Source organism: Erpetoichthys calabaricus, chromosome 7 (assembly GCF_900747795.2).
Source record: "Erpetoichthys calabaricus chromosome 7, fErpCal1.3, whole genome shotgun sequence".
Lineage (NCBI taxonomy): Eukaryota > Metazoa > Chordata > Cladistia > Polypteriformes > Polypteridae > Erpetoichthys > Erpetoichthys calabaricus.
Genome location: NC_041400.2, coordinates 153,217,468 through 153,245,307, shown reverse-complemented (window position 1 = coordinate 153,245,307; position 27,840 = coordinate 153,217,468). Strand labels below are relative to the sequence as shown.

General features: G+C 37.9%; 1 protein-coding gene across 2 annotated transcripts; it reads right to left on the bottom strand.

Moving 5' to 3' along the window:
* Positions 1-279: 279 nt before the first annotated feature.
* Positions 280-27,840, bottom strand: grsf1 (G-rich RNA sequence binding factor 1). Of its 2 annotated transcripts, XM_051929552.1 has the most exons (10): positions 27,454-27,840; positions 22,821-22,968; positions 19,094-19,249; positions 15,905-16,039; positions 7,170-7,308; positions 6,479-6,618; positions 3,419-3,483; positions 1,315-1,450; positions 1,043-1,106; positions 280-482 (listed from the first exon to the last, which is right to left on the bottom strand). In XM_051929552.1, exons 1-9 carry the CDS (start codon positions 27,691-27,693, stop codon positions 1,057-1,059), a joined length of 1,209 nt encoding a protein of 402 aa, XP_051785512.1. In that variant the 5' UTR covers positions 27,694-27,840; the 3' UTR covers positions 280-482; positions 1,043-1,056. The 2 variants fall into 2 exon arrangements, with proteins under 2 accessions (XP_051785512.1, XP_028661403.1); XM_028805570.2 differs by lacking the exon at positions 280-482 and having other exon boundaries at positions 1,040-1,106.

Below are 27,840 nucleotides of genomic sequence, written 5' to 3'. Positions count from 1 at the left end.
CCCACTACTGCTTTACAAGATGGGGTTCAGATCCTGGCCCAGTCCAGCCTGCACATGGTGCGGAGGTTTTCTGGGGGTGGTCTGGTTTTCCTGCTGTATCCAAAAGATGTGCAGATGAGGCTAATGAGGAAGAGTGTGAGTATACCTTTCACATGAAAGTGCCCAATAATGGACTGGCTGTCTTGTTTTTGTGTCTGATGTTACTGGAATAGTCTGGACTTTAAAAAAGGTTAACTCAAGAGCTCAATCAGTTAATATACTCATTAATATATTTACCACACAATGACAATTTTTATATTCTCAGGTTTTTGGTTTATTGTGGCTTAAAAGATTACAACATCATATAATGAATGACCTGACAGAGTTTATAAGAAGGGGTGCCTTTATTTTTAATCTCAGACTTTGAGGAAGAACACGAAAATATAAATACAATTATATATCTTTTTTTGAAAGGTATCTTGAAAGTTAATGCCTTCTTTTATCTAAAAGAAAAGAAAAGAGATCAATGACCCCACAGTATAAAATCAAAAAACAACTCTGCTCTGCACCTTTGTCTTCCATCAAGAAGAGTGTTTGTAAAATTGTAATAAATCTTTCATTATTTCCCAGGCTGTCCTCTGTTTTCTGAGGAGTGGAGTGGAGTGCTCCTTTAATTTAAGCCTTGTTTTGGAGTACACGGCTTATTATGTGTGCAAGTTTAGCCATGTGGTACTGGTGCACAGGGATCAGTGTTACATATCCAGTAGCTGTACTCATTACAGTCAGCCAATGTGTCCCCCTCAAATGAAAACACTGACTGCTAGAGTATTGATCAGCTCATGACATCACACTTGCATGAAAGTTCTGGCCTCGCAAAGCATCATGGGGTGCGGGGCAAAATAAATGTTGGACTAAACCACCACACACTGAATTTCTCTGATCTATACTGCTGATAAATTCAGTAAAACTGATTCACAAACTAAAACTATATATTATATTCCAATCAATTTATTTATTAAAAACTTTAAAATGTTGCATTTATAGTTTGGTGACAAATTCATACCTTTTCGCTTGGTTTCATGGACTTGAATATTGGGAATTCAGGAACAACTCGATGTATCTGTGCACTGAACAGGAAATGTATGGATTACTATTACTCTAGATAACTCAAAACAAAGAAATTCCTAACTAAATTTGCCTGGCAGTTTCTTTCAAAATATAACAGTAGTTTTATTTTGTGAAGGTGTTTAAAATTTTCATTTTTAGGCACAAATATTAAAAACAAAAAAACACATAAATAACAGAAACCAACTGTGTTCAACAAAATAAACTTACTTATATGAGATCGGTCTTTTTTCATGGCCTCAACGGCCTCTGTGTGGCTTGAAAAATAAACATCTGCTTCACCTGTGGCTCTTCCTTCAGGTCCATATTCAATATAAATTTTCACAGGTTTGACAGGATAGAAATACTAAAAACAAAAAGCATTAAATGCCACATTGGATGCATTAATTATATTATACTTTTATGAAGTAAAAAGGCATTCCTTAAGTAAAATTATAGTGAAATCAATTAAGATGTAAAGATTGGCAGCAAGGGATTGAATTTAATATTTTGATAGCAGGACTATTTTGAAGCCCCTTTATCAGACAGAATTTAGAATGGATAATTTCAGTAAAGCTACCAGATGGTTGAGCTGCCTCGTAAGTAAAGAGTACTAGTCTCTACTTTTAAAAATATCTAAGATACCAATTGTGATCTTTTGTTCTTTCAAAAGTATGAAAGGAAAAATAAAAATGCTATTTTAAAATGATCATTCCCTTCTGTGACATTGTATTGAGTATTAATAGATAATAAATAGAGGTGAGATGTAACGTGGGGACTCCACAGTGTATAAGAACAGAAACAACCCGTGTTAGCCTATAAATGTGACATTTTTAAATTAGATGTCACAGTGGTTAGTGCTACTAACAGAATGAGTCTGGACCTGGCCCTCACCACGCCACACACACACCCCTGTCCCGCACCCTGGTGGTCTGGTTTTCTTCCCAGTTTGAAAATGAGTGTGCTCCATGATGGAGTGGCACCCAGGTGCAGACAGGTCTCAGTTCCAGACCCTGAACTTACTTTAAGCAAATTTAAAGAATACACGGATAGAAAATAAAAAACATATCCAAACAGAAACAGACTGTCAGTGGCACTGTGGTAACCTGAACTCAAATTTCCTACATTTTCTCCCCCCCCCCCCCCCCCCCCCCAAAATGGAAAAAAAAAACAAAATCTGATGTTTAAAATTTTGCAAAAATGCTCTCTTCTGCTGTCTGCTAAATTTCAGGGATTGAAACCTATAGTATATGTTAAGGGGGTTGTTTGTCATAAACTAACTAGTCAGTTTAAATTAGGAAGAGTGGACAAGACTAAATATTTAAATATCTTTGAATATAAGATAGAGGGTGCCAGGTGTACAGGGATGGGTGCAACAAGAAAAGTAACATTGCTGAGGTTTCCCCATAAAATGGTGTAAAACATGTTCTGAAGATGACGCCACCACTCAAACATCCTGCCTAAACTCTCTGTGGTTAATGAAAGGTACAAACTAAGGCTGCCGGCCCTCACTGGACTAACTACAGGCTGGTGACTGAAGAAGTAGTGCAACCGCAGTAAGTAAAGGAATAAAGAACGAAAAAAAAATCGCAGGAAAGACAACACTGTAGCTCTTCTCCAAAGGGGGTCATCGAGGCATTCAATAAGGAATGGGTCTCAAAAGACACCAGAAAACGCAAAATTAGGTCACAAAAAAGTAGAACCCCAGGCATAGAGTGTGGTGATGACACACACCAGTCTTCTTCACACTACAAGGGCATTTCAAACCTACAGGACAGACGAGCATTACTACTGATTACGATAGCAGTGTATCTACGCACAGGCATTTCTAGTGAGATAATAGTTCATGTGACAAGGCTACCATAATCATGAAATGGTTACAGGTAAGTGATCGTGAATTCATGTTTGATGCAGTGGCCTCCCTATTCACCACTTCAGTGTTACTTCTGAAATTAAACGGAAAAATCTATTTAGAGCTGAAAACTACCAGCAGCAAATATGAGAGAACATCAATGGTTGAATCTAAGCAACCATTAATTTGGTCTGTGCTGTGAGAGACCAGGAGGCCACATGCAGTCATGTGAGGAGGGATGTACAACCTCAGCCAAGTTTAGTTCTTTATATATAAGAATATGACCAGCAACCACATACAATTCACCAAGTCTAAAAATTAGCAGTGGAGGAAACGAGCATCATTTCAAATAACCAAGGAATAGTATAATGAGTGTGCATTTTAACTACACACACAGTACCTAAATATTACCATTTCGAACTGTTAGAATTAAGCTCAGTCAATGTAATCACTATTTCTCAAAAATGATTAATAATTCCTTACATTAGCAATGTCTTGTCCAGATGCTTCAAATGGTAAACCTCGCATATGTATGCAAAATTTTAAATCTGTTGAAGAAAAGGGTTGGGGGAAAAAAAATTAGAAAAGGAAAAAAAGCATCAAACACACACCTTTTATCCCCTTTCTGACCCTTTAAAATACTCAATTTTCAATATAACCTTTTTGGACCAATTGTGAGCAGCAAGTTGAAAGCCAAAGAGTCAAACCATCAGACTACACTTGTTGAAACATTCTGATGGCCAGCTTCACTTGTGGACTGTGAATTCTAATGTGTCATGAACACTGCATACAGTCATATGAAAAAGTGTGGGAACCCCTCTTAATTCTTTGGATTTTTCTTTATCATTGGCTGAGCTTTCAAAGTAGCAACTTCCTTTTAATATATGACATGCCTTATGGACACAGTAGTATTTCAGCAGTGACATTTAGTTTATTGGATTAATAGAAAATATGCAATATGCATCATAACAAAGTTAGACAGGTGCGTACATTTGGGCACCCCAACAGAGATATTACATCAATACTTAGTTGAGCCTCCTTTTGCAAATATAACAGCCTCTAGACGCCTCCTATAGCCTTTGATGAGTGTCTGGATTCTAGATGGAGGTATTTTTGACCATTCTTCCATACAAAATCTCTCCAGTTCAGTTAAATTTGATGGCTGCCGAGCATAGACAGCCTGCTTCAAATCATCCAATAGATTTTCGATGATATTCAAGCCATTCCAGAACATTGTACTTCTCCCTCTGCCTTTGCAGATTTTGAACTGTGTTTTGGGTCATTGTCTTGTTGAAATATCCAACCCCAGCGTAACTTCAAATTTGTGACTGATGCTTGAACATTATCCTGAAGAATTTGTTGATATTGGGTTGAATTCATCTGACCCTCGACTTTAACAAGGGCCCCAGTCCATGAACTAGCCACACAGTCCCACAGCATGATGGAAGGAACCTCCACCAAATTTGACAGTAGGTAGCAGGTATTTTTCTTGGAATGCGGTGTTCTTCTTCCACCATGCAAAGCGCTTTTTGTTATGACCAAATAACTCAATTTTTGTCTCATCAGTCCAAAGCACTTTGTTCCAAAATGAATCCAGCTTGTCTAAATGAGCATTTGCATACAATAAGCGACTCTGTTTGTGGCGTGAGTGCAGAAAGGGCTTCTTTCTCATCACCCTGCCATACAGATGTTCTTTGTACAAATTGCGCTGAATTGTAGAACGATGTACAGATGCATCATCTGCAGCAAGATGTTCTTGCAGGTCTTTGGAGATGATCTGTGGGTTGTCTGTAACCATTCTCACAATACTGTGCATATGCCGCTCCTGTATTTTTCTTGGCCTGCCAGATCTCCTGGGTTTAACAGCAACTGTGCCTGTGGCCTTCCATTTCCTGATTTCATTCCTTACAGTTGAAACTGACAGTTTAAACCTCTGAGACAGCTTTTTGTAGCCTTCCCCTAAACCATGAGACTGAACAATCTTTGTTTTCAGATCTTTTGAGAGTTGCTTTGAGGATCCCATGCTGTCACTCTTCAGAGGAGAGTCAAAGGGAAGCACAACTTGCAATTGACCACCTTAAATACCTTTTCTCATGGTTGGACACACCTGTCTATGAAGTTCAAGGCTTAACAAGCTAATCCAACCAATTTGGTGTTATAAGTAATCAGTATTGAGCTGTTACATGCATTCAAATCAGCAAAATTACATGGGTACCCAAATTTTTGCACAGCCAGTTTTTCACATTTGATTTAATTTCATACAACTAAATACTGCTTCACTAAAAATCTTTGTTTGGAAAACACCCCAGTACTCAGATGTTCCTAGGAAATGAATGACATACCACTGTAATTCTTTTTTGTTGAAAGTAAATTATTATGCAGGCTGAGAGGGGTTCCCAAACTTTTTCATATGACTGTATACTGTACACACAGGTTGTGTAATATGGCCGTTTTGGACATTTTTAATAATAAAGTAAACTACCCCTCTATGAGGCAGGATAGATAATTTAATGCAAATGGTACTCTTCTAAGTATTTTCAGAGACTATTCGGAACATCATGCCTGTCAAAAAATCGTAAAACAATCTGTACTGTCAGCACGTATTCAGAACCTCATTGTAGACCAAATAACAAAAAAAATAATTTTCCAAGTCACTACTGATAAAAGTGTTTTGATTCAAGCTGACTGCACAATTAATTTATTCTTACATAAAGCCAACAATTCATCTGGCACCTTTTCCTTCACCACACTGCTCAGTAATTCATTTCGATGAGGACAATAGTCGTATAATACCACATTATTTAAATAAAAACATTTTAATTACAATACAGAAATTGTGTACAGCATTATAAAAACTGTTTCCATAAAAATAGATATTAAAGTGTAATAAAAAATTATGTATTAATGTTGGATTAATTTATATATGGTTGTGTATCCATATAAATACTGTATAAATTATATATACATTGCATGCTATGTATACTTTATTTTTCATCAATTAATAATGGCACTCTGTTTATCATCTTCTAGCACTTTGTATTTTAGTCCAGTGTATTGTTGCTTTTTGCTGATCCAGCCTTTGGTACATCATGATGCCTGCTCCTATCTAGCGTTACTTGCTGAGCACCCGTTTTAAAAGTGCCCTTCTGAATACTTGTACAGGTGCTCTAGAAATGAACAAAATCATGATAGAACTATCATAATATTTTATATTTCTTTAACACTAGGCACTTATGTTTTCTGCTTGTGTTTATTTTTGGACACTGACCAAAACAATTCCATTTTCTATGTCCAAATATAAACCATTATCTTTATATTATCTTTATTATCTTTATAATTGACATATACATAACTTGCCAAACTGACATTAAAAATGAAAGTACCAATTTATACTAACTCTTGGCACTGTTATCATGTAATAAAAATTCATGTTCTACTACAATGAGTCCAGTAAAAATTTGAACATGTTGAACAGAATGTTCATATGCTGTAGAACTTTCAAATAAGTTTTAGTTTTTAAATTAGTTTTAAAATTAACCTTACCATTTTGATTTGCCATACTTGAAGTCCTATGGTCTTCAAACGTATTGTCTTTTAAAGACTTTGATCCTAATTGTTTTCTTCTGTAAGCACTTGACTGGTTTGTAATTTCACTCATTTTGCTCTTGAACACTTCAATATACCTACAAATATTATTTTGTTGTAGTTTATACAAAAGCTAAAAAGATCCCCACCATCTCACAAACTATAAAGTAAATCAATATTAAGATACATTTCATAGCTGTATGATCAATGACAGTTCCTTGGTTACAATAAGGCAGAACAAAGGCATTTTAAACAATGTTACAAAGGAAGCTTAGAGTTGCGCAGTTTTTGCTAGTTGTTTTCTTCTTTATAGCAAATAACTTTGTAAGTACAAAGTAAATTGGCCTTTGAAATAAGTCTCAAAAATTATGCACATTTATTTATCAACATTTACGTTGCAGTAACAAAGTAAAAAAATGATTTGCTAAAAATCATGGAATCCTGCCCTCTTCAAGAAACCAACTCTCTTAGACTGCTCCAAAATTAATACTTTTTCATTTTTTTTGCTTTATATATTTCATTGCGTATTGACAACACATACACTTGATTTGAGTGGATTGTATCTTCCTTGCACAGTAATAAAGTCACTGTAGTGGTCTGTGTAGATGACTTTATACTAGAATTGTCAAGTAAATCCTAAAAAGTGTACCTGTTTCCTATTGTTTGTCTGTCTTTCAGCAATGCCTGATCAGCCATTTCTGTTGTATCAAACTGAACAAATGCATCCCCAACATTTCGTCCTCTTTCATCCGTTACAAAAGTGATTCCATTTCTAGTAATTTGCAGACCTGAAAAAAAAGCATACACTTACATATTTGGTGTTTATATATTATTGCCAGGACAAGGGGAACACGAAATCTGTGATTTCCATACAAAAAAAAAAAAAAAAATCACACACACACATCATTAAACATAGAAAAAGAAAACCATTAGGCTGGATGTAAAAATCTCTGTCTTGTTTTCTTTTCTTTGCAGTGCTGGGAGACTGATTTATCCGAGAGTGACATTATGGTCACAGATGTATCCTGCCCTTTAATGTACAAGTTTGGCTGGGAGCTACTTGACCAATGGTTTGCATTTCTAACCTTAATTTCTACTGTTGTAGGTTTCCTTTACCGTCTCTCTTGTCTACCTCTAGGCTCACTGTGTCTGCCATGCCAGTCTGCACAGATATCAACAACTTTTGATCCTTTAGGAACCCCTTTTATGATGCAGTTGTAATCATTTTGCCTTAGGAGAAAGATAGATTTTTATAACTGTTGTTTTCCTATTGAACTCAAATACAATTTAGGTAAAATAAAGCATGGCAGTTATGTTCCATTTATTTTAAATACAGACTTCACTTTGCCATTGGTAGGTGTGCATATTTCACCGACTCATTCATTTATTTTCCAAACAAACGTTTTTCAAAACAGAAACTGTGTTACATCAGAATAGGACATAATTGAAGGACCACTCCCGTACCAGTTCACTGCAGGGGACAAATGGCAGATGATATTCTTTACATTTTAATGTTACTTTTAATAAAGTGTAACTCAGCTATTCTGTTTATAGCAGTGGCGGACCGTGCATTTCACACCTAGGCCTTCAGTAGTGCTCTGTCTGAATCAACCCACCCCTCAAAAACTAATTTATGGTTATAAAAATCATCTTAATATGCAGAAATACAGTATAAAGAGCCATTGCATCGCAGATAGATAACTCCTGTAGCCACAATAAATGCCTTTATTGAACAGACAAACCAGGGGTGAACAAGTTCCTTTCTACTGCAGCTACAGCCGCGACACACATAAAAAACATCAATAATAACTCATAAACTTGCAATATTATTTAGGACAATCGCAACATTTTACCAAAAATTCAGATTATTTGTAAACAAAATCCATCCTCCTCTCTTTCCTCAAAAACAGTTCAATTACTCTGTCGTACAGATTATCCGTGCGCTTCAGTTCCATCACGAAGTCCCTTTCTATCGCCATCGAAGCTAATGCTGAAAGTCGAACCTGCCCTGTCGTATTTCTGGCATAAGTTTTAATTTGCTTTAGGGCTGAAAATGTCAGCTCGACAGAAGCAGTTAACACGGGAATGGTCACCGCCAAACATACCAGTGTGTACAGCTGCCCCATGCTCTCATTATTTTTCTGATGAAGGAAGTCAAGGAGATCAGTGGGAGATTTTCCTGCAAAATCATCCATGGCATACATTACAGTCAGTTCTGTTTTTAGCCGAGACAGATCAAAAAGTGCTCTGTGGCTGTGTTAAACTGGAGAAGGCTGCATGCGGGAAATTTTTCTTGTATTCCTTAAAATCTGGTCTGTGTCTGGCAAATAATATTGTCCAGAATCCTGCCATGGAGTTGACGGTAGTGTGCGCAAGAATCTTGCGCTTGACCTCCTCGTGCGCTCGGAGCGCCTGTGGTGTGTTCAGTGGCCTCGTAGAGTTCCTCATATCGGCTTCTATCTCGTTCAATGGTGTCACAGAACTCCTTTACCCTAGCCAGACAAAATTGCACATCCAGTTTTTTGTCCTGTAGTATTGAAAAGAGCACGTCTGAATACTCAAAAATGCCATTGAATGTGTGAAGCAAAAAACAAAACTCAAAATCATCCAGACATGCTTTAAATCCATCAGCACATCGCACTGTGTCCTCATCATACTCATCATGATGCTCCAGAATGTGATGAAACAGTTCCTTTAGAGGATCTCTCTTCTCTATCCAATCAATGGGTCTGAATACGGTGACGTTGCCGTACGCCTGCTAGAAGGTCCTAGTGACACCAACTCAAAATCTGATTGGTTGAAGCAACAGTTTAATCGACATTTATTTTGTGTTAGAGGGCCTGCAGAACGGATTGTGAAGGCCTCCGGGCAGACTTCTTTGACTTTGACCCTGCCTGGCAACAAATGATGGCTGAAATGTGATTGGTTAAATGCTTTAATACAAAAATACATGTCTGGAAGCAGCACAACCATCGGAAAAGCTATGAAAGGAAGCGGACAGACTATTTGGAATTATTTAGTAAGTATTCATGGACAAAATATAATTAACATCAGTTTATGATTCAGATATTATTTTAGGCCAGCAGAGAAGGCCTTGCAGGCCCTGACGGTCCACCACTGGTTTATAGTATATCTCCAACATTGTACCAATCTAAATGAGGTTATTAGACCCACTCTAAATTAGATATCCAAAAATGAATATAATCATTTAATCAATACTCACACTAGGCATGTTTGTTGCATACTGTGCCCGAGAAAGACTGTCCCTCGTCCCTACTCCCCCACTGGCCTGCACTCATACTGTGCTTTAAAGTTCTGGGCCCAGGCACACTTTCATCATCACCATGCAACTTTGTGTACAGTCAAAACAAGATCCAAACATGGACTGAAACCATGCATATCAAAATGATTTCCTTATTTTGTGTTTTTGGACAGGGTAACACCATACCCTCTTACAGATTTATTGAGTGTGCAGCGCAGCATTTTGCGGTTAATCATGCTGCATATATGAAATTTTTACAGAGACAAATTATGTTAAGGAAGGAATCTGCAGCTTTTCTTGCCAACTAGAATTCACGTTCACCTGTAAGATGTGAAAAAAAAAACAGTTTTAAACTCAAATGGTATAGAATGAAATGACACTGCATCACTGACGCTATGTCGGTATTCTGTGCTTGGGCACGTTTAGTGATCACACTGTTCCCAAATCCTATTGAACTGTGCCCGGGCCAGAGCACGGTATGGTTGGCCCGGTACAGAGCGATCACACTAGTTAAACAAACTAGACTTTGTGGTGTTACAAGCTGACAAACGTGCTTGGGCACGGAATAAATTGCTAGTATGAATACACCCTTAGCTATTTATAAAATGGGTTTGAGATTGCAAACTACTCCCATAAAGTAAAACTAACCAGAGAAGTGTGAATACAGGTATGTCTTAAAGTATAAAAGTATGTGCACTTCCTGTTTAGTGGTGCAGATATTTTTTATGAGGAAAAACCTTATTGTACACTTCAAAGAGCTACTAATGTGCTAAAGATTTAAAGGCCGAGAATGATCCCTGACACTGGTTGGCAGACCTGTCCAAAGTCTGTGGAGCCTGCAGATTATATGGATCATAATCTGGTTCAATTAACCCTTTCGGCCCTGACATCCTATTACTAGTACATATATATGCAGCCGTTTTTGTAAAGCACAGGTATGTTTGCAACCAGGCGTGCTACTATTAGCACAGACTGGAGAGACTGGCATACAGTCTGTGAAACACGGAAGTGAAACAAGTAGTATTGAAATATTTAGCAGCTATTGTATAAGAATAGTGATAATTTTTTTTTTGTTTTTTCATTTTTGAACTTCCTAGACACCCCAAATGTAGAATATCTCACAAAATAATTTTCCCCATAAAAACAGAAAATCCAGGGCCGAAAGGGTTAAGTACAGGGTAAAAATAAAAATATTCTTAAAAATAAAACAATCCATACAACCCTGCCTTTTTCATCAACTAAATGTTATTCTGGCATGAAACTTTTCACTTATTTTAATAAAGGACGTTAGGATTGGTCCCCTACCCCTATTCACGGATAGATGACTCTACAACCCAGTCAAGTTACTCAATATTCTGGAAAACTTCTGTAGCTAGGAAAGAATGAAAACTCACAAAACAAAGCTGCAGAAAGCAAGCAATGCATAATTAATATGTATTTTCAATATTTAAGCAAATAACTCATTTGTAAGGTTCAAATGATTCAAACAGTGGTCTAAAATATTATTGTTCCAAAAGAGCACCACAGTAAAAAAAAATGGGCACTTTGTATTAATTCAGCATTAATCCTAATATTTACAGGATATGCACAAATACTGTGTCCATAAAAATCTCCTAACTTTTACATTTACCACTGAGTATAAAGTATTTTACTTTTCCACCTTCAAATATAAAGGGTACTTTACATCATACCAGTAGCATAGTGAAGAATCTCTTTTCTTTGCACATGTTCTTTGGTCTCTATTCTCTCTTTTTAAGTAATTATTATAAGGTTATATTACATTTTACTACTGATATGTCAGTTCAAAGTAGTAGCGTTAAAGAGCAATGCACAGTTCCACTCAGTCGTTCTTTATTGTGTAGCTGTGAGTGTCAATATGATATTGGAATGAATGTTATGTCTACAGTAACACTGCTGTTTAGTTTTACATTGGTATTTAGGCCCATAATCTTGTTTCACTAAACTTTCAACTTTGTACAATATTAAAAATAGCCTTTGTTATCTTCATGGTAAGTTACTTTGCACATTTGCCCCTGCTTCACGTATCAAGTTTTGCTTCTATTAAAAACACAACACAAAAGCATAAAACAAATTAAGTAAAGCAACATTTTTTATTTTGAGCACTTTGTAGGTACTCCTCTAAACATTATATCACTTACATTCAATACAGAATAGACGAAGTATGTTTAGTACCTTCGGTACAAATGTTTGTGAGTTTGTTCTTTTTTTGCTGCAGGCTGCGTATTTTGTTTGTAACTACATTTTAATTGTACAATTAACTATAATTAATGATATTAAAATTGGGAATAGATGAAGTGCTTTGTGCTTTTCACATAAGGGCAATACCCAAGGGTTAAACAAACTAAATTGAAAATGTTATTCTATGCCCACAGTCAAATGACAAGATGGGATTCTGCAAAACAATTTTAAAATCATTTTTATTCTATATGTGTTTATCCTCTGCAACTCAAAAAATAAGGATGCAATCATATACACATTTTAGATGGGATATAGGAAGGTTAAGCAGTTTGCCACTACAACCTCAATCAGACTTCATCTCTTTCATTTAGTCAAAATTCAAAATCAAATTAAAAACCAAATACATGCAAATGCACCGAGTTGTACCATTTCGCAAATTAACAAAGCATCTTCTGGATTTCTCATAAACCTATTTTTAATGTGTGCTTTCTGAACTGTGAACACTACAGTTACTCACTCTTCAGTAATAGTACTCGTGTAGACCACTCTGCAGGAAACTGCTAGTATTTCGTGGCAGTAAAAGTTCAGCCCAAAACAGAAGCCCAACACGATCAAGTATATGTTTTGTTACTATTAAAATATAAAGAAAACCTTTATTAATGTGTTACATCAAGTTTTTCACTGACTGAGTATAATAATGTATGTATGAAAGTGCAAAATGTATTTTCTAAACACTAACAGTGATAACTAATTTCACAGGGAAGTTAACATCACACACAGAAAATAAAGACCTACGATGTCTAATTAACAAGGCACTGCTGCTGATTAATGACCTTATTTGGAATTAAATCTTACAGTACCAGTATTAACTTAATACTAGATGTGAAAATTTCTTGGCTAGCCTATCCATCCATCCATCCATTTTCCAACCCGCTGAATCCGAACATAGGGTCACGGGGGTCTGCTGGAGCCAATCCCAGCCAACACAGGGCACAAGGCAGGGAACCAATCCTGGGCAGGGTGCCAACCCACCGCAGGACACACACAAACACACCCACACACCAAGCACACACTAGGGCCAATTTAGAATCACCAATCCACCTAACCTGCATGTCTTTGGACTGTGGGAGGAAACCGGAGCGCCCGGAGGAAACCCACGCAGACACGGGGAGAACATGCAAACTCCACGCAGGGAGAACCCGGGAAGTGAACCCGGGTCTCCTAACTGCGAGGCAGCAGCGCTACCACTGCGCCACCGTGCCGCCGGCTAGCCTAAAATGTTACCTAAATAATTAACAAAAGCTTTAGCAGTGCATTTTGGAAAGTGTCTGGAGATATACTGGCCATGATGGCAGAAACTGCAAATTATAGAGGGGCTGGGGATATAGCTCTCTATTATGAATGTCAGATCAAAGCTGCTACTTGAATATACAGTAATTCAGATTTATTTATTCAATGGCAAAAGCTAACATTTGACTGTAAAAGAATAGTGGTTTGTTTTATCCATACTCATTCTGGCATCACATTACTCCAGACGTGCTATGAAGTGCTGCAGTATTTTACAGATCCCTTTTTGTACTTCACTTCCACAATCAGCCTTTTTGTAATTTTGAACAGTTACCTTGTTATCTTCACTAGTAACATAGTTTTTATTTTTTTCGCTGTTCCCCTGCTCTGCACTTATACCCACAAGTGTACTCAGAGTAGTTTTTCTCAATGCTTCTCTGATGCCCTAAAAATATTATGTTGCATCTCATTCTGTCCCATTTACTCTTAAACCTGAGATTCCTGAATGGTTAATGCTAAGACCGTCTCATTAAAGCAAATGGAAAATAGCTGTCATTCTGATTCTAGTTTTCCTGTTATTACAAAGCTTTAAAATCCCTACTTTAAAAAGACTCATCAATGTCAGACAACACTTCGCGTCCCACAATTAGTCTCTATCTTATGTGGCTACTGATTTTGACATATAGTACCAAAAACAATGAGGTGTAATTAAAAATATTAAGGTTACCTTTATTAAAATACTACTACATCTGTAAAGGAGGAAAAAGTAGACACATTGCGTGGGTCCAGACTTGATTCTGTGACGGTTCTGTAAGTCACACATGTACCACTTTGCTGGGTGGGTCCACAGGTGCCAATTGTCATTTTATTATAAATGGCGCAACACCTCCAAAATAATAAAATAAGTCTGCCTTTGACCTGGCTGACTCTTGCTGACTCATTTACTTTGCTCACTGTTCACACCCTTTTCTGGTTTGACCCATATTCCTCCTGATCCCCATCAGGACAGTGAGCCATAAAAGCAGCCACAAAAATGACCTAAAATTCTTACAAGCCACACACACTGGCACCACACTTTGCTAAATTTTTTTTTTTTTTTTTAACTTGCAATGCTTCTACAAAACATGAAGTACTTATGTCAATGCTGCATTAATATCATTTGTAGCAGTCAGCTGGTGTCCTGTGCTACAAACGTATTGTGCCATGTTTTGCTGTAAGGAATGGGAAGAACGGCTGGAGTGGAAATCAGGGGAAAGTACTTTTTGTAAAGGCACAAGACACCTCCATAGGAAGAGTTGAGAGACAGGAGTGAGGATAGTGCTTCCAACCCAAACAGGCTGAGCGGTTTAAGACTTGGTCACTAAGCCATCAGGACTAGACTGAAAACAGGACAACAGTGTACCGCTAGGATTTTTTTTTTTTTTTTTGGTTGTTGGTGTTTGCTTTTTCTACAGATGTTACCATAATAATAAAGTGTAAAAAAAAAAAAAAAAAGCATGTACAAACGTACATGTAATACTCAGAATGGTTAACCTAAGTTCTAATATATTCAAATAGTTGCTTATTTTTTATTTGAATATTCACACCCTATTTTTGGCTAATTAGACAGTCCTAGTCTCTATTTATTTATTTATTTTTTTAGATAAACAGAAGAACGACTGATTTGCTTTAATAATATAATGATGCTCACAAATTGCATCAGCCTGAAGGTGAGTCATCAACAGAATGAGCTAACATATCATCATCCAATATGAGCAGCTTCACAGCCAGCTGCAGGAGAGCCTATAAAAATAGTAAGCCTGACAAAGTCACACAGAATTGCAACTAGTGCAGCAACAGCAAGCTAACTTAAAGAGCAATAATCTACTGGCGCCACAGCAGCTCCATACTACAATATTAAGGTCTGTAATGCACAATAGGCTATGACAGATTTAAATAAAAAATAAAAATAAAAAAAAAAAGAGGAAATCTAACAGAATTACATTATTTAATAATGCAACAAAATTTCATCCATCCATCATCCAACCCGCTATATCCTAACACAGGGTCACAGGGGTATGACGGAGCCAATCCCAGCCAGCACAATGCAGGAAAAAATTTATAAAGCAACGATAAAGTTAAACAAAACAAGTCTGTACAATAAATTTGTATTTGTTTCAGTAATGAAATTAAATGCACAAAATCTACTTAATATTTTAGTTGGGCAAGTATATGTAAAGTTCAAGCAACTTCAAACAGGGACTGCATGGCTTCAAAAAACAAACTGTATGACATCTGTAGACAAAAAAATATACTGTATACTACACCTGCTGTATTTATTATACTAGGATAAAGATGGGGGACTACCCTTACTACTGATACCACAAGGAGCAGGACTTCCTAAATCATGGGCTGATGTTTCCTTTCAAAGTTTTCCACTGAAGGTGGAATCATGACAAAAGCAGTGAGCAGGAAGCATCACTGAATTGTACTTAAGCATTACAAAGCAAACATAACAGTAACAGACAAGAATGGCAAAGCTTAATAGTCCTAAATTTAGATAATGAAAATGTAAAACAATAATATAAATTCAAAACACAACTGGGGATGGTAGTGCTACTGCTAAAAATCACTGAGTAATTAATAAATAATCAAACCTTCAAAAAACTGAACAATATCCTCTTCAGTACTGTTGAAAGGGAGTCCTCTGAGGCGAATAACTGCATCAGTTTCAGAAGGACTGACAGACTTTTTGAGAAAATAGTCCACATCATTTTCAGTCACTTCAAATACTGCAAAAAAATTAAATAAAATTGAAAATATAAACTAGGACTATATAAGAGTGTGACATTTGAAATGAAACTTGCAATAAATCCAGTTACACTGGTTAATAAAATATGTCCTACACCTAAAGTCTAGCTGTAGTTTTTTATTTTGAACCTTTAATGTAAAAATACAAAGAGGTTTCCAAGGAGTGTAATTGCAAGACCTTACACAGACATTGTATATCTACACTAATAATAAATTAAGAAAGCCACCAACCACTTCTCCTTATAAAAGCATAAGTAAATATTAGCAATGACATTTTAGTGCCACACACCGAGGTAAAAAAAAAAAAATTGGGAAAATCTCTTTAATTGACAAAAACAAGTGTATGCCGTGTGAAAGACTGCTATAGGCCAAAGGTAACATATAAGAATGCTTTCATATGTCATAAAAGAACAGTACGCAAGACAGGAATGAATCAATGAACTTACTTAACAAAACGTGACAGAAGAGACAAAAAATAATCTCACTGTGGTTTTGTTATAGCACACTCCAAATTTCTTTAATAGTCTCATTAGAACACAGTCTAGGGGGCAGTTGGAAAAGTTCTGCATGTTGATAGGGCTTCCATGAGGACTTACTGTATGCATTAGCAGCTTCCTTTTTTTTTAAACCTGTTTTCACTAGCTGCTCCATACAGTGCATCTGGAAAGTATTCACAGTGCATCACTTTTTCCACATTTTGTTACAGCCTTATTCCAAAATGGATTAAATTCATTTTTTTCCACAGAATTCTGCACACAACACCCCATAATGACAACGTGAAAAAAGTTTACTTGAGGTTTTTGCAAATTTATTAAAAATAAAAAAACTGAGAAATCACATGTACATAAGTATTCACAGCCTTTGCTCAATACTTTGTCGATGCACCTTTGCCAGCAATTGCAGCCTCAAGTCTTTTTGAATATGATGCCACAAGCTTGGCACACCTATCCTTGGCCAGTTTCGCCCATTCCTCTTTGCAGCACCTCTCAAGCTCCATCAGGTTGGATGAGAAGTGTCGGTGCACAGCCATTTTAAGATCTCTCCAGAGATGTTCAATCGGATTCAAGTCTGGGCTCTGGCTGGGCCACTCAAGGACATTCACAGAGTTGTCCTGAAGCCACTACTTTGATATCTTGGCTGTGTGTTTAGGGTCGTTGTCCTGCTGAAAGATGAACTGTCGCTCCAGTCTGAGGTCAAGAGCGCTCTGGAGCAGGTTTTCATCCAGGATGTTTCTGTACATTGCTGTAGTCATCTTTCCCTTTATCCTGACTAGTCTCCCAGTTCCTGCCACTGAAAAACATCCCCACAGCAGGATGCTGCCACCACCATGCTTCACTGTAGGGATGGTGCCAGGTTTCCTCCAAACGTGACGCCTGGCATTCACACCAAAGAGTTCAATCTTTGTCTCATCAGACCAGAGAATTTTCTTTCTCATGGTCTGAGAGTCCTTCAGGTGCCTTTTGGCAAACTCCAGGCGGGCTGCCATGTGCCTTTTACTAAGGAGTGGCTTCCGTCTGGCCACTCTACCATACATTGATTGGTGGATTGCTGTAGAGATGGTTGTCCTTCTGGAAGGTTCTCCTCTCTTCACAGAGGACCTCTGGAGCTCTGACAGAGTGATCATCGGGTTCTTGGTCACCTCCCTGACTAAGGCCCTTCTCCCTCGATCGCTCAGTTTAGATGGCCGGCCAGCTCTAGGAAGAGTCCTGGTGGTTTCGAACTTCTTCCACTTACGGATGATGGAGGCCACTGTGCTCATTGGGACCTTCAAAGCAGCAGAAATTTTTCTGTAACCTTCCCCAGATTTGTGCCTCAAGACAATCCTGTCTCGGAGGTCTGCAGACAATTCCTTTGACTTCATGCTTGGTTTGTGCTCTGACATGAACTGTCAACTGTGGGACCTTCTATAGACAGGTGTGTGCCTTTCCAAATCATGTCCAATCAACTCAATTTACCATAGGTGGACTCCAATTAAGCTGCAGAAACATCTCAAGGATGATCAGGGGAAACAGGATGCACCTGAGCTCAATTTTGAGCTTCATGGCAAAGGCTGTGAATACTTATGTACATGTGCTTTCTCCATTTTTTTTATTTTTAATAAAATTTCAAAAACCTCAAGCAAACTTTTTTCACGTTGTCATTATGGGGTGTTGTGTGTAGAATTCTGAGGAAAAAATGAATTTAATCCATTTTGGAATAAGACTGTAACATAACAAAATGTGGAAAAAGTGATGCGCTGTGAATACTTTCCGGATGCACTGTACATCAGTGAAATAAAGTCATTTGTAACAACAGATTATTTTCTGCAATGCCATCCATCCCTTTTCATAACCTGATTCATCCTAGGCCTAAATAAGCATGCTTAGGGCACAAAGGAGGAACAAACCCTGGCCTAGACAGAGCTCCAGCTCACTGCAAGGTGAACACACACACTAGGGCCAGTTTAACATTGCCAATCCACCTAACCTGTGCACAGTGGGAGGAAACCAGGGCACTCACAGAAAACCCATATGGACACAGGGAGAAAATGTAAACTCTTTCTCAAACACATAACATGAAAATCCTGAAAGAGCTGTCTTGTGTATAACTAGCTACATTAAATAAGGTTAATTAATGAGAATGAAGTTCAGCACTCACAATGGCCAGCTCCACCAAAATCATTTTACTATGCACCCTATAAATCCAGTTCTCCAATCTCCATTTCTGTGAGTAGATTAACTATCAGCTCCAAACAACCCCTGTCTTAAGGGTCAATGGACCCAACTATGGATTAAGAATGTTAATGCATCATTAGAAAACTAATCATGTGCCAACTTTTATTTTAAATTAGTGTAAGACAGACTAGAAGATTGTTAATACAATCTTCATTTTTTTCAAGGAAATATTTTAAAATGGTTAAGGAGACTAAGCTGCAATCAAAATTAATTGACGTATTTATCCTAAATCTTATTATTGTGATAATGTGATTATTCAATTTATTCAATAAAAAAAAAAAAATCACAGTAACACAGAACTGTAGCTGTAAATCAACATACCTTCAATATAACGGGAGCCCATGTACATTCTATGCTTGTCAAGTGCTTTTACAACATCCTTTTCAGATTCTAGTTCAATAAATGCTTCCCCAGTTGGCTTTCCGTTGCTTCTTGAAGTCATGTGTATCCCATTTGTGCCATCTCGAATTTTGCATTCTAAATAAAACATATCACTGAAGTTTCCAATTTATTTTAGCATTTTTCAGGCTGAGGTTCTAAATAAACAGCTTGTAAAAACTAACTCACTAATCTGTGTTTACTCCTCATAAATTCACACTTTTATAAATTACTGTTGGCGGAAACAAAAAAGGGACATAAATGAGAAATCCAAAAACAGTTGTTGTCCAAGATACTTAATAAACTTTTATAAGCTCCAAAAAATACAAAACATATCTACAGTATTGTTATTCATATTCTGAGTGCACACAAACTGTCTAGTCAGTAATTAAAAGTAAATGTATTGCATTGCATTTTTTTAAAAAAAAATGTAGGAATGATAAAAAATGTTTATTTTATCTGTAATGAAAATTTAAAAGAAAATAAATTTACATAATATATATTTTTTAAATGAACTACATAATTCCTGAAAAGCAACCTTTCAAAATGTAACATGTTTTCAAGACTATATACTTGGGCTAAGCATAAGGTGTTTATCCCCCATGTAAAATATTTTCAGTTTGTGAGATGCAGAAGAGTGGCTAGATTGCCACAGCCTTGCAGCATTATACTGTGCTACATGCCACTAAAGCTTATCCTGTATGTTAATCAAATATTATAAAATTCTTTACGAAAGGATCTTGAATTAAAAAAAAAAAAAAAAAAAAAAAACTTGCTCTGAGATGTGCATATTCCATCATTTAAATTATTTCTCTTCCTAATGCACATACTATACAGTATTAATGTGTTTTTCTTATAGTGCAGTAATGGGTGGAGTGTAGTCATGAGACAAACAGGGCCCTGCTTCAGTATGAAAGCGTAAAAGCAGTTTCCACATATCATACTGGATCTCAAAAAATGGCTACTGCCTGTTCACTTGCTCTGCAATGGGATGGCGACTAATCCAGAGATGTTTCTCATTTATGTCTATTGCAGCTGAAGCACTGAAAAATGCACAGCCCCATAGAAATTACAGCCTACTGCACAATGTATGCCAACTATATGGGCAAAGTGGGTACCTATGAGGGATGGATTTCCATTATACATGAACATGATTCACATATGCATAGTTTGGTTCATAATTAATGCTAATTATGTGTATTTCTGCAAAATATATTATGCCTTTATTAACTCTTTTAGGGCTTATTATTTTTTCTTCCTTTTTTCCCAAAAATGAATATTTTTCCAAAAAGCTCAGTTTTAAAAAAAAAAAAAAAAAAAGCACACAAAGCAATGATTTCACATGTGAATCAACATATGAATCAACATAAAACATCTGTTGCTGGTGCTGTGGCTGTTCTTGTCATCTGTTTGCCGTTTGTGCTGGCAACTGCTGCACAGGGGTGGCAGTGGTGGGCCGCCTTCCAGGCTATCTTCAGACAGTGGCGGCGGTCATCGCAGTGCAACATAATCTGGTTTGTACCTCTTGTCATTGTAAGTGGCAGTCCTCCCAGGTGAACACTGTTGTAGGCTACACAAACATTTTCAGCATCACTATCAGCTGGGGAGCAATCAGCTGATGCCGCTACCTCACTTTCCTTTTTGATCTTGATCTCCAGATCACTTGCAACAGAATCCGAGTCCAACAAGTCAGAGTCCAATTCAACAATAATATAGCAAAACAATGCTCACCAACAATGGTTGCTTTTGCTTCACTCTCTTGCCAGATGTCAATGCTTTTTCTGCCTTCGTTTGCTTGTCACTTTTCACACAAGCACAGGGAATCTCGGTCAAACCAATAAAGCTAACTTTCCTTCTACCAACGAGAGTCAAACTAAAATGTAATGTCAAATTTTGTGACAGCCGATTAAGACCCTCTACCCCCGGTGACATCTGCACTCAACCCCTTGTGTGACAAAAGTCGACATCCGCCCTAAAAGAGCTAAAAACGTATGTATGTAAAAGATTTACCTGATATGATTTAGACTTTATCAACTCTGTATAATATGGGTCTTGCTGGTACACACATGGTTAAACCTCTCTGTGGAAAATGATTTTTTTTTTTTTAGGCAGTTTTCCCTACACTAACTGAAATTCGGGGCATTTTATAAATAAAAGGGGGCATTTCACAAAATAACATTTTATCTTACCAGAACAATGCATGCAACTTGTTTAGATTCATTAACAGAAACAAAAATAAAAAATTAAGCAGTGTACAGATTCAGTTTCCTTTCACTTTTATTAAATGAATGATCAAAACATAAGTGACACATTGATTCAAAAAATAATCATTTCACACACAAGTTGTTGGTAATTGAAGTGTTTTAGCCTCAGCCACATTTTGCTAACATCAAAGATGAAGTCTACTCATAGCTAAAATGTACTTGTTAGAATAATTCTGCATTTTTATTTGAAAAACATTATTCTAATCCAGTGTTCTTGGCCTTGTGTTTCAAGGGCCCTGATTTCAGTCAGTCATCCATAACAACCTCAGCGTGATGTGGAGTACATGACAACAGACAGCCTGGCTGGACTGATGCAGTCAAAGTGGTGTGCATCACTGGCTATATGTTATTAAAGAGTTGAAATAGCCAGAAGCGAGCAGTCCATCCTAGTATCAGTGCAAATTAAAAGGGAGATCTGCGTAGGCCATCCTGGAGGGGGACTGAGTTAGAAAAAGTGTCAAGTAAAGGAAAGAAAAGGGGGGATCAAAGGCATCTGTTTGTAAAAATCAGTGAAGTGGGCTCGAGTATGGTTTTCCTGTTGCTTAATGATGAAGCTCTTGTACTTTTTTTATTCATCCTGTAGACTCATTGTAAATTTTCTCCATGTGTCCATGCACTGCATAGGTAATTAAACACTACAGCTATGGTGTGCAAGACAGTCAAACAGTGTGCTTCATACGAAAGTGGTGTTAGATTCACTCTTTGTGGACCAAAGTTAATTTAGTAGCTTGAAAATGTGCACCACCTAATTCTTACAAATAAATTTGGTACTTAGGTAAATATGTGATGTTCCCTAGGGCTCAACTGTACATGCAAAAAACAAAAATCCATAAATAACTGATAACAAGTAAAATGTTTTTCAAAGTAACATTTTCTACATTATTATACATCAATGTCAGTACTATGTGAAGTACACGCAGATGAACAGGAGAACTGAAAGCAGTTACGGGGCTCAGCAATGCTCTAGGAAGAAAAGCTTAAAACAAGGCTAGGGGAAAGATGCCAGAGGTGGCAAAACCCTTTGGCCAGGACCATACATAAAGGCTCAGACAGGTCTCCAACAGGTCAGCTATACCGCCACTGTGGAGATGGGCCTATGAAAGGAACAACAGAAAGCTCAAAAGTGCTGGGACAAACACATGGGTAGTGCACAAGAGAAAGGCTTGGGTCTCAAATGAGTCTGTCAGGAAGCAAAGGGAGTTCTTTGATGAAGTACTTCAGGTGGAGTAAGTTGAAAAGCCACTCCAGTTATCTGAGAGCATTCAACAATTGTAGAGGAAGGCCAGAGAAAAATTAGTGTAGTACAGTTCTCTCATTGATTTTTCTGGAATATGCCTGGATTCAAAGATGATACAAAGCATCCACTGCTGATCGCAACAATCATAATTAATGACACAATAAGTTACCTGAGAAGAAGTCTTGAATTTCTTTCACAGTACAAGTCCATGGCAGGCCTCTAGCACGAACAACAAACACCTTCTTAGGTTCAACATCCGATTCTTCCACATATTCTGGAAGAGGAAGATATTCATCTTCTTTATAGGGCACACCAGTCTACTGCCAAAAGACAAGGAGATCTGTTCTATTAAATGGCAACATCTATTTTAATGTTTAATGTAAAATTTGAAAATTGAATTTGGCAACATTTTGAAAAAGATTTTAAAAAAATCTGATGAATCCCAAAACACCTGTCGGTCAAACAAAAGTAGTTCACATTCTAACGGCCTGCAACTGGGCACTGTAAAATTCTAAGTTAAAGTCCTTTTCTTACTAAAAGGTGTGTGGCAGATGGCCGGGACCCTTGACCAGACCGGACACCGTAAGTGTGGAAGGACCAGGGGAAAGAGGATTGTTGAGACAGTTTCTTCCCTGGGCTGATAGAGGGCAGCCCCCTTGGTTTCCAGTGGGGTCACGGGTTATGGAACCTTTGGCCACCACCAGGGGGCGCATGAACCTTTCCAGGGCCTTATTTGATCATGCTTCTGCCACACCAGGGAGTGTGGCCGGAAGAAGCTCGTTATAAAAAGGAGCTGCCTCATTCCATATGTGGCCAGAGTCGGGAGTGTAGGGAGAAGGACTGGCAGAAGAAAGGACTGAATGGTGTTGGTGCGTTGGTAAAACTGTAACTAAACGTGTGGAGTGAGGCAAAACCTGTCTCCTGCCTGTCTGTGTCTGGGTTAGGGTGGCACTACGCCCCCTTGTGGCTCACAGGTGCTAATTTTCATAAATTTCTACATGGGAAATGATGCCCTAGGGCAGGGGTAGGCAACGTCGGTCCTGGAGTGCCACAGTATGTGCAGGTTTTTGTTCCAACCCAGTTCCTTAACGAGAACTCAATTATTGCTGGTGAAGCACATATTGCTTAAGTGACATTTTAATGCTTCATTTTAGTGGTCTCGCTTGTTAAGGTTCTCCAACCTTAATTGCTTATTTCAATCTTAAACTGCTGCATTCAGTGTTTTAATTGCTCTTTATTAGCAATAAGATGTAAAAGACAAAGCAGCCAGCAGTTCTCCAGCTAGCTTTTTTCCAATTACATCTGTGTGTGTTCATCATGCACGGTTTGATTTAATAAAACACTTAATAGAAAAATGTGACAGACTGAAAATGATCTGTTTTAGGCTTCAAATCATTTGGATGATATCCTTGGAAAGGAAAAAAATCTACGATCTAAAAGCCTTACATTGCACAGACTAACAAGCCATAAAATTAAATAAGGTCTGAGACTGGCAATGATTGGTTTCTAATTAAGCAATTGGGTTGGAATGAAAACCTGTAGCCACTGCGGCTCACCAGGACCGACATTGCCTACCCCTGTTTTACATCTTATTGCTAATAAGGAGCAATTAAAACACTGAATGCAGCAGTTTAAGATTGAAATAAGCAATTGAGGTTGGAGAACCTTAACAAGCAATACCACTAAAATGAAGCATTAAAATGTCACTTAAGCAATATGTGCTTCATCAGCAATAATTGAGTTCTCATTAAGGAACTGGGTTGGAACAAAAACCTGCACATACTGTGGCACTCCAGGACCGACGTTGCCTACCCCTGCCCTAGGGCACTAAAGTGAGAGAAAGGAAATGGGAAACCAGCATAACAACACGGCAATTTTCCAAGAGCACCACGGGTCACAAAATATTTCCTCCACAAGCCGGGAGGACCTGTGTGCTTATTTTGGAGGACGGGCAGGCAGAAAACTACCAAAAGTACATCACCTGGCCCTTTTTCTCATAACTAAAGGAGTGGAGGAATACCTGGGGCCAGCAGAGGGGCCATTGCTTTAGAGTCAGGAAGCAAGTTGAGGAGATGCTCAACAGGCATGGAGGTAGTGTGGCCATAAAAATATATTTCACCAAAGTTTTTCTTAATACCTGTGCCACAGTATTTGGAGGGTGGGCAACCGACTCAACTTGACTATTGGAACCAAACCCTGAAAATTAAACCAAAAATGTCAGACCTTCATCTAGGTCATAAGAATAAAGAGAACAAAATATAACACCACACTAAATTGTACAATGTTGATCAGTCCCACATATTGCTATTTTGGCCCATTCCTCCTTTCCAGTTCAGCGATATTGGTGGGCTTTCTTGAATGACCTCCTTGCTTCAGGTCCTGCCAGAATATTACTATTGGATTAAAGTCTGAACTTTGACTCAGCCATTCAAAATGTGAAGCAACGTCTGCTTCACCCATTCCTTTTTAGACTGGCTTGTCTGTTTAGCACCATTGCCTTGCTGCAACACCCATCTCCTGTTGAGTTTCATTCAGTTCATATCTACCCTAACAGTTGCCTGCAGAATTTTGCGGTAAAATCCAGAATTCATAGTTCCCTCAATGATGTCAAGTTTTCCTATCCCAGAACAGTAAAACTGCCAGCACTGTATTTAATGGTTGAGATAAAGTTAATATGCTATAATGCAATGTTTGGCTTGGGCATGTATGGTTGCCACAAGTACTGGCACACGTCTTCACTGAGCATATCTTCCATATCCTGAAGAGAAAACGTAAGAGGACAATGCCCCTGAAACAAGCAAGAGCTGAGATGGCTACATTAAAGCTGCATTAGAAGCTTGGCAGAGCATCACCAGGGAAGATCCTCAGCACCCGGTGATGTCTATGAACTGCAGACTTTAAGCAGTCATTGCATGCAAGGAATATGCAACAAAGTACCAAGTATGACTGCTTTACTAGACCTGCCTTTGCTGTGTCCCAAACATTATGTGCCCTGAAATGGAGGGGACCATGTAGAAAATGTGCTGTTCTACATGTTTGACCTAAATGTATGCAAATACCCATCAAATAAGTCTGTGATGTGCACTTTAATCATGTCTGAATTGTCGGATTTGTAATTTTGTACTGTGCAGCAGAGAGGTAAATAAAGGAAAAATGTATCTTTGTCCCAAACATTATGGGGGGCACTGCACTGTATCCTACCTTATGATTTTTTTTTCTCCCACTAATTTGATTACTATTATTACCTTTGTTGTTAAGCCTTAGCCTTAGCATCAAAAAATACAAAATGTCACCAGGAGTGCCATTTTGTGGCTTAGGGTTCTGTAAAATTTGCGACATCATTCATTCTCAAATGTGAACTTCTTCTCAGGGTTGCCAGGTCGGGGGGTGCATGTCAAGTGACTTGCTCATTGTCACACAGTGTCAGTAGCGGAGTGAGTGCTGTTTCCATCCATCTGTCTTCCTAAACTACTTATCCAGAGCAGGGTCAGGGGACACTGGAGCCTGTCTCAGAAAGCAGTGGGTGCAGGCAAGATACAACACCTGGATAGGGGCAGTCCAATGCAGGGCAAACACACACATTCACTACAGTCAATTTAGCAACGCCAATCCCCCTAACCTGCATGTCTTTGGACTATGTGAAATGACAGACTTATCTGCAGTAAGTTCATTAAATTTTAATATCTCTAAAGAACACTTTCACTGAGCAAGATTATTTATAAAGTGACATTTTAATCTGTTTGGATAACAAAGAGTGTCCATTTGTGAATATTCTCCATGTGGTGCAAAAACATGTCATTCTTTTGTATATGGTATACAGTAATGTACATGAAAGCTGGAAATGACTTTCCATCAATGTATTTTAAAATATTTTAGTACATGTGTAGCCTGAGCTAGTTAGTTAACTAGTTCAAGCAACATAATTTAATTGTAGAAGTGACAAGACCTTTCTTTACAAATTATCAGGTTTTTTTTTTCTTTTTGAAAAAGCATTTTAAGTGTGTAGATTACTAAATGATATTTAAGAGATTTGGTTTTTCAGAATAGGGTGAAAATTCTTATAATGGAGAGGGGATTTTGACTGAAGTACCTGGCATTCCTGCTCCTTGCTGTAGATCGCTTCCAACCTACTTCTGATGTCCTACTCTGAGGCAGAACAAATTTTTAACCTCAATCACCTCAGGTCACTGTTAGCATTGCTGTTTTCACGTCATTCCTGTGTATACTGATACTTAACAATACACCTGTAATAAAAAATAAACTAGTGTGATTTCCCTCAAGATTAACAGAACGTTATCTTTCGGACTGAAACCCTTTTGAGTTGCTTTGTCTAAGGGCGCATTGCCTGACTCACGGCCAGTCAGATGTCAGCTGTCAAATCTTGTGCAGTGATGCCTAAAATGTGGAAAAAACATTAAAAGCTCAAAGTCGAAAGTCTGACTCTGTCACAACACTTCCTATACTTATATGTTGGGAATGTAAACGCAGTTACGTACAAATACAGATTTCACCCCGGCATTTTGATCACAATGCTTCAAGGCACATTCTCATTGCAAGTGCCGATTTTTAGAGCACTGCCTCTATCACCATCCGAGGACGATTGATTTTGTTAAAAATTCTCACTAATTCGATAAAATACCGCGTGATCATTGATCACTGCGCACATGGCGAAAACAAGAGATTTCATCAAAAAAGAAACATTCAAAAGCCCTAAACTGTGGATTTTTAAAAGGACCCACAGTGTTAGCCAACAAACACGTGGAAAAGCAAAGAGGCAGCGCGGAGCCGGTTTCCGATTTTACCTGACTGAAGGCGCGGAGCTCTTTCAAGGGGATTCCAAACGTCCTTGAAACGGTAAGCCAGGAATTAAAAATGGGGATTGATGTCGCCAGGTTCTGGAAAATTCTACGCTGTTCATAGTTACTTCTGATAGCGCACGAGCTTCTCCTTACGAGAGTTGAGACGATACCAAGGTCGAGTCTCGTACTGCCGTCTCTTAAGATTATGGAGCAAAGCAAGGCCCCTCGGTAACGTGCGGACATTACTATAAATTAAAAACTAGAAGGTCTGCTTGTCGGATGCTATTCGAAAACGTTAACGAACGTCTAAACAGTTCTTGTACCCTGCATAAGGTACTAATGTCAAACAGTTAAAACATATGCGATTCAGACATCAACAAATTCACACTG

What these genes read in the sequence shown, in the direction of transcription:
- grsf1 (XM_051929552.1), bottom strand. Translation starts at nt 27,693, where the DNA reads ATGTCCGCACGTTACCGAGGGGCCTTGCTTTGCTCCATAATCTTAAGA. An exon ending in TATTGTTCAGTTTTTTGAAG is followed by an intron (nt 7,309 to 15,904) that starts GTTTGATTATTT and finishes CTTTTTTTTCAG; the next exon opens with GTCTGCAAATTACTAGAAAT. An exon ending in AAGTATGGCAAATCAAAATG is followed by an intron (nt 3,484 to 6,478) that starts GTAAGGTTAATT and finishes TTTCTTCAACAG; the next exon opens with ATTTAAAATTTTGCATACAT.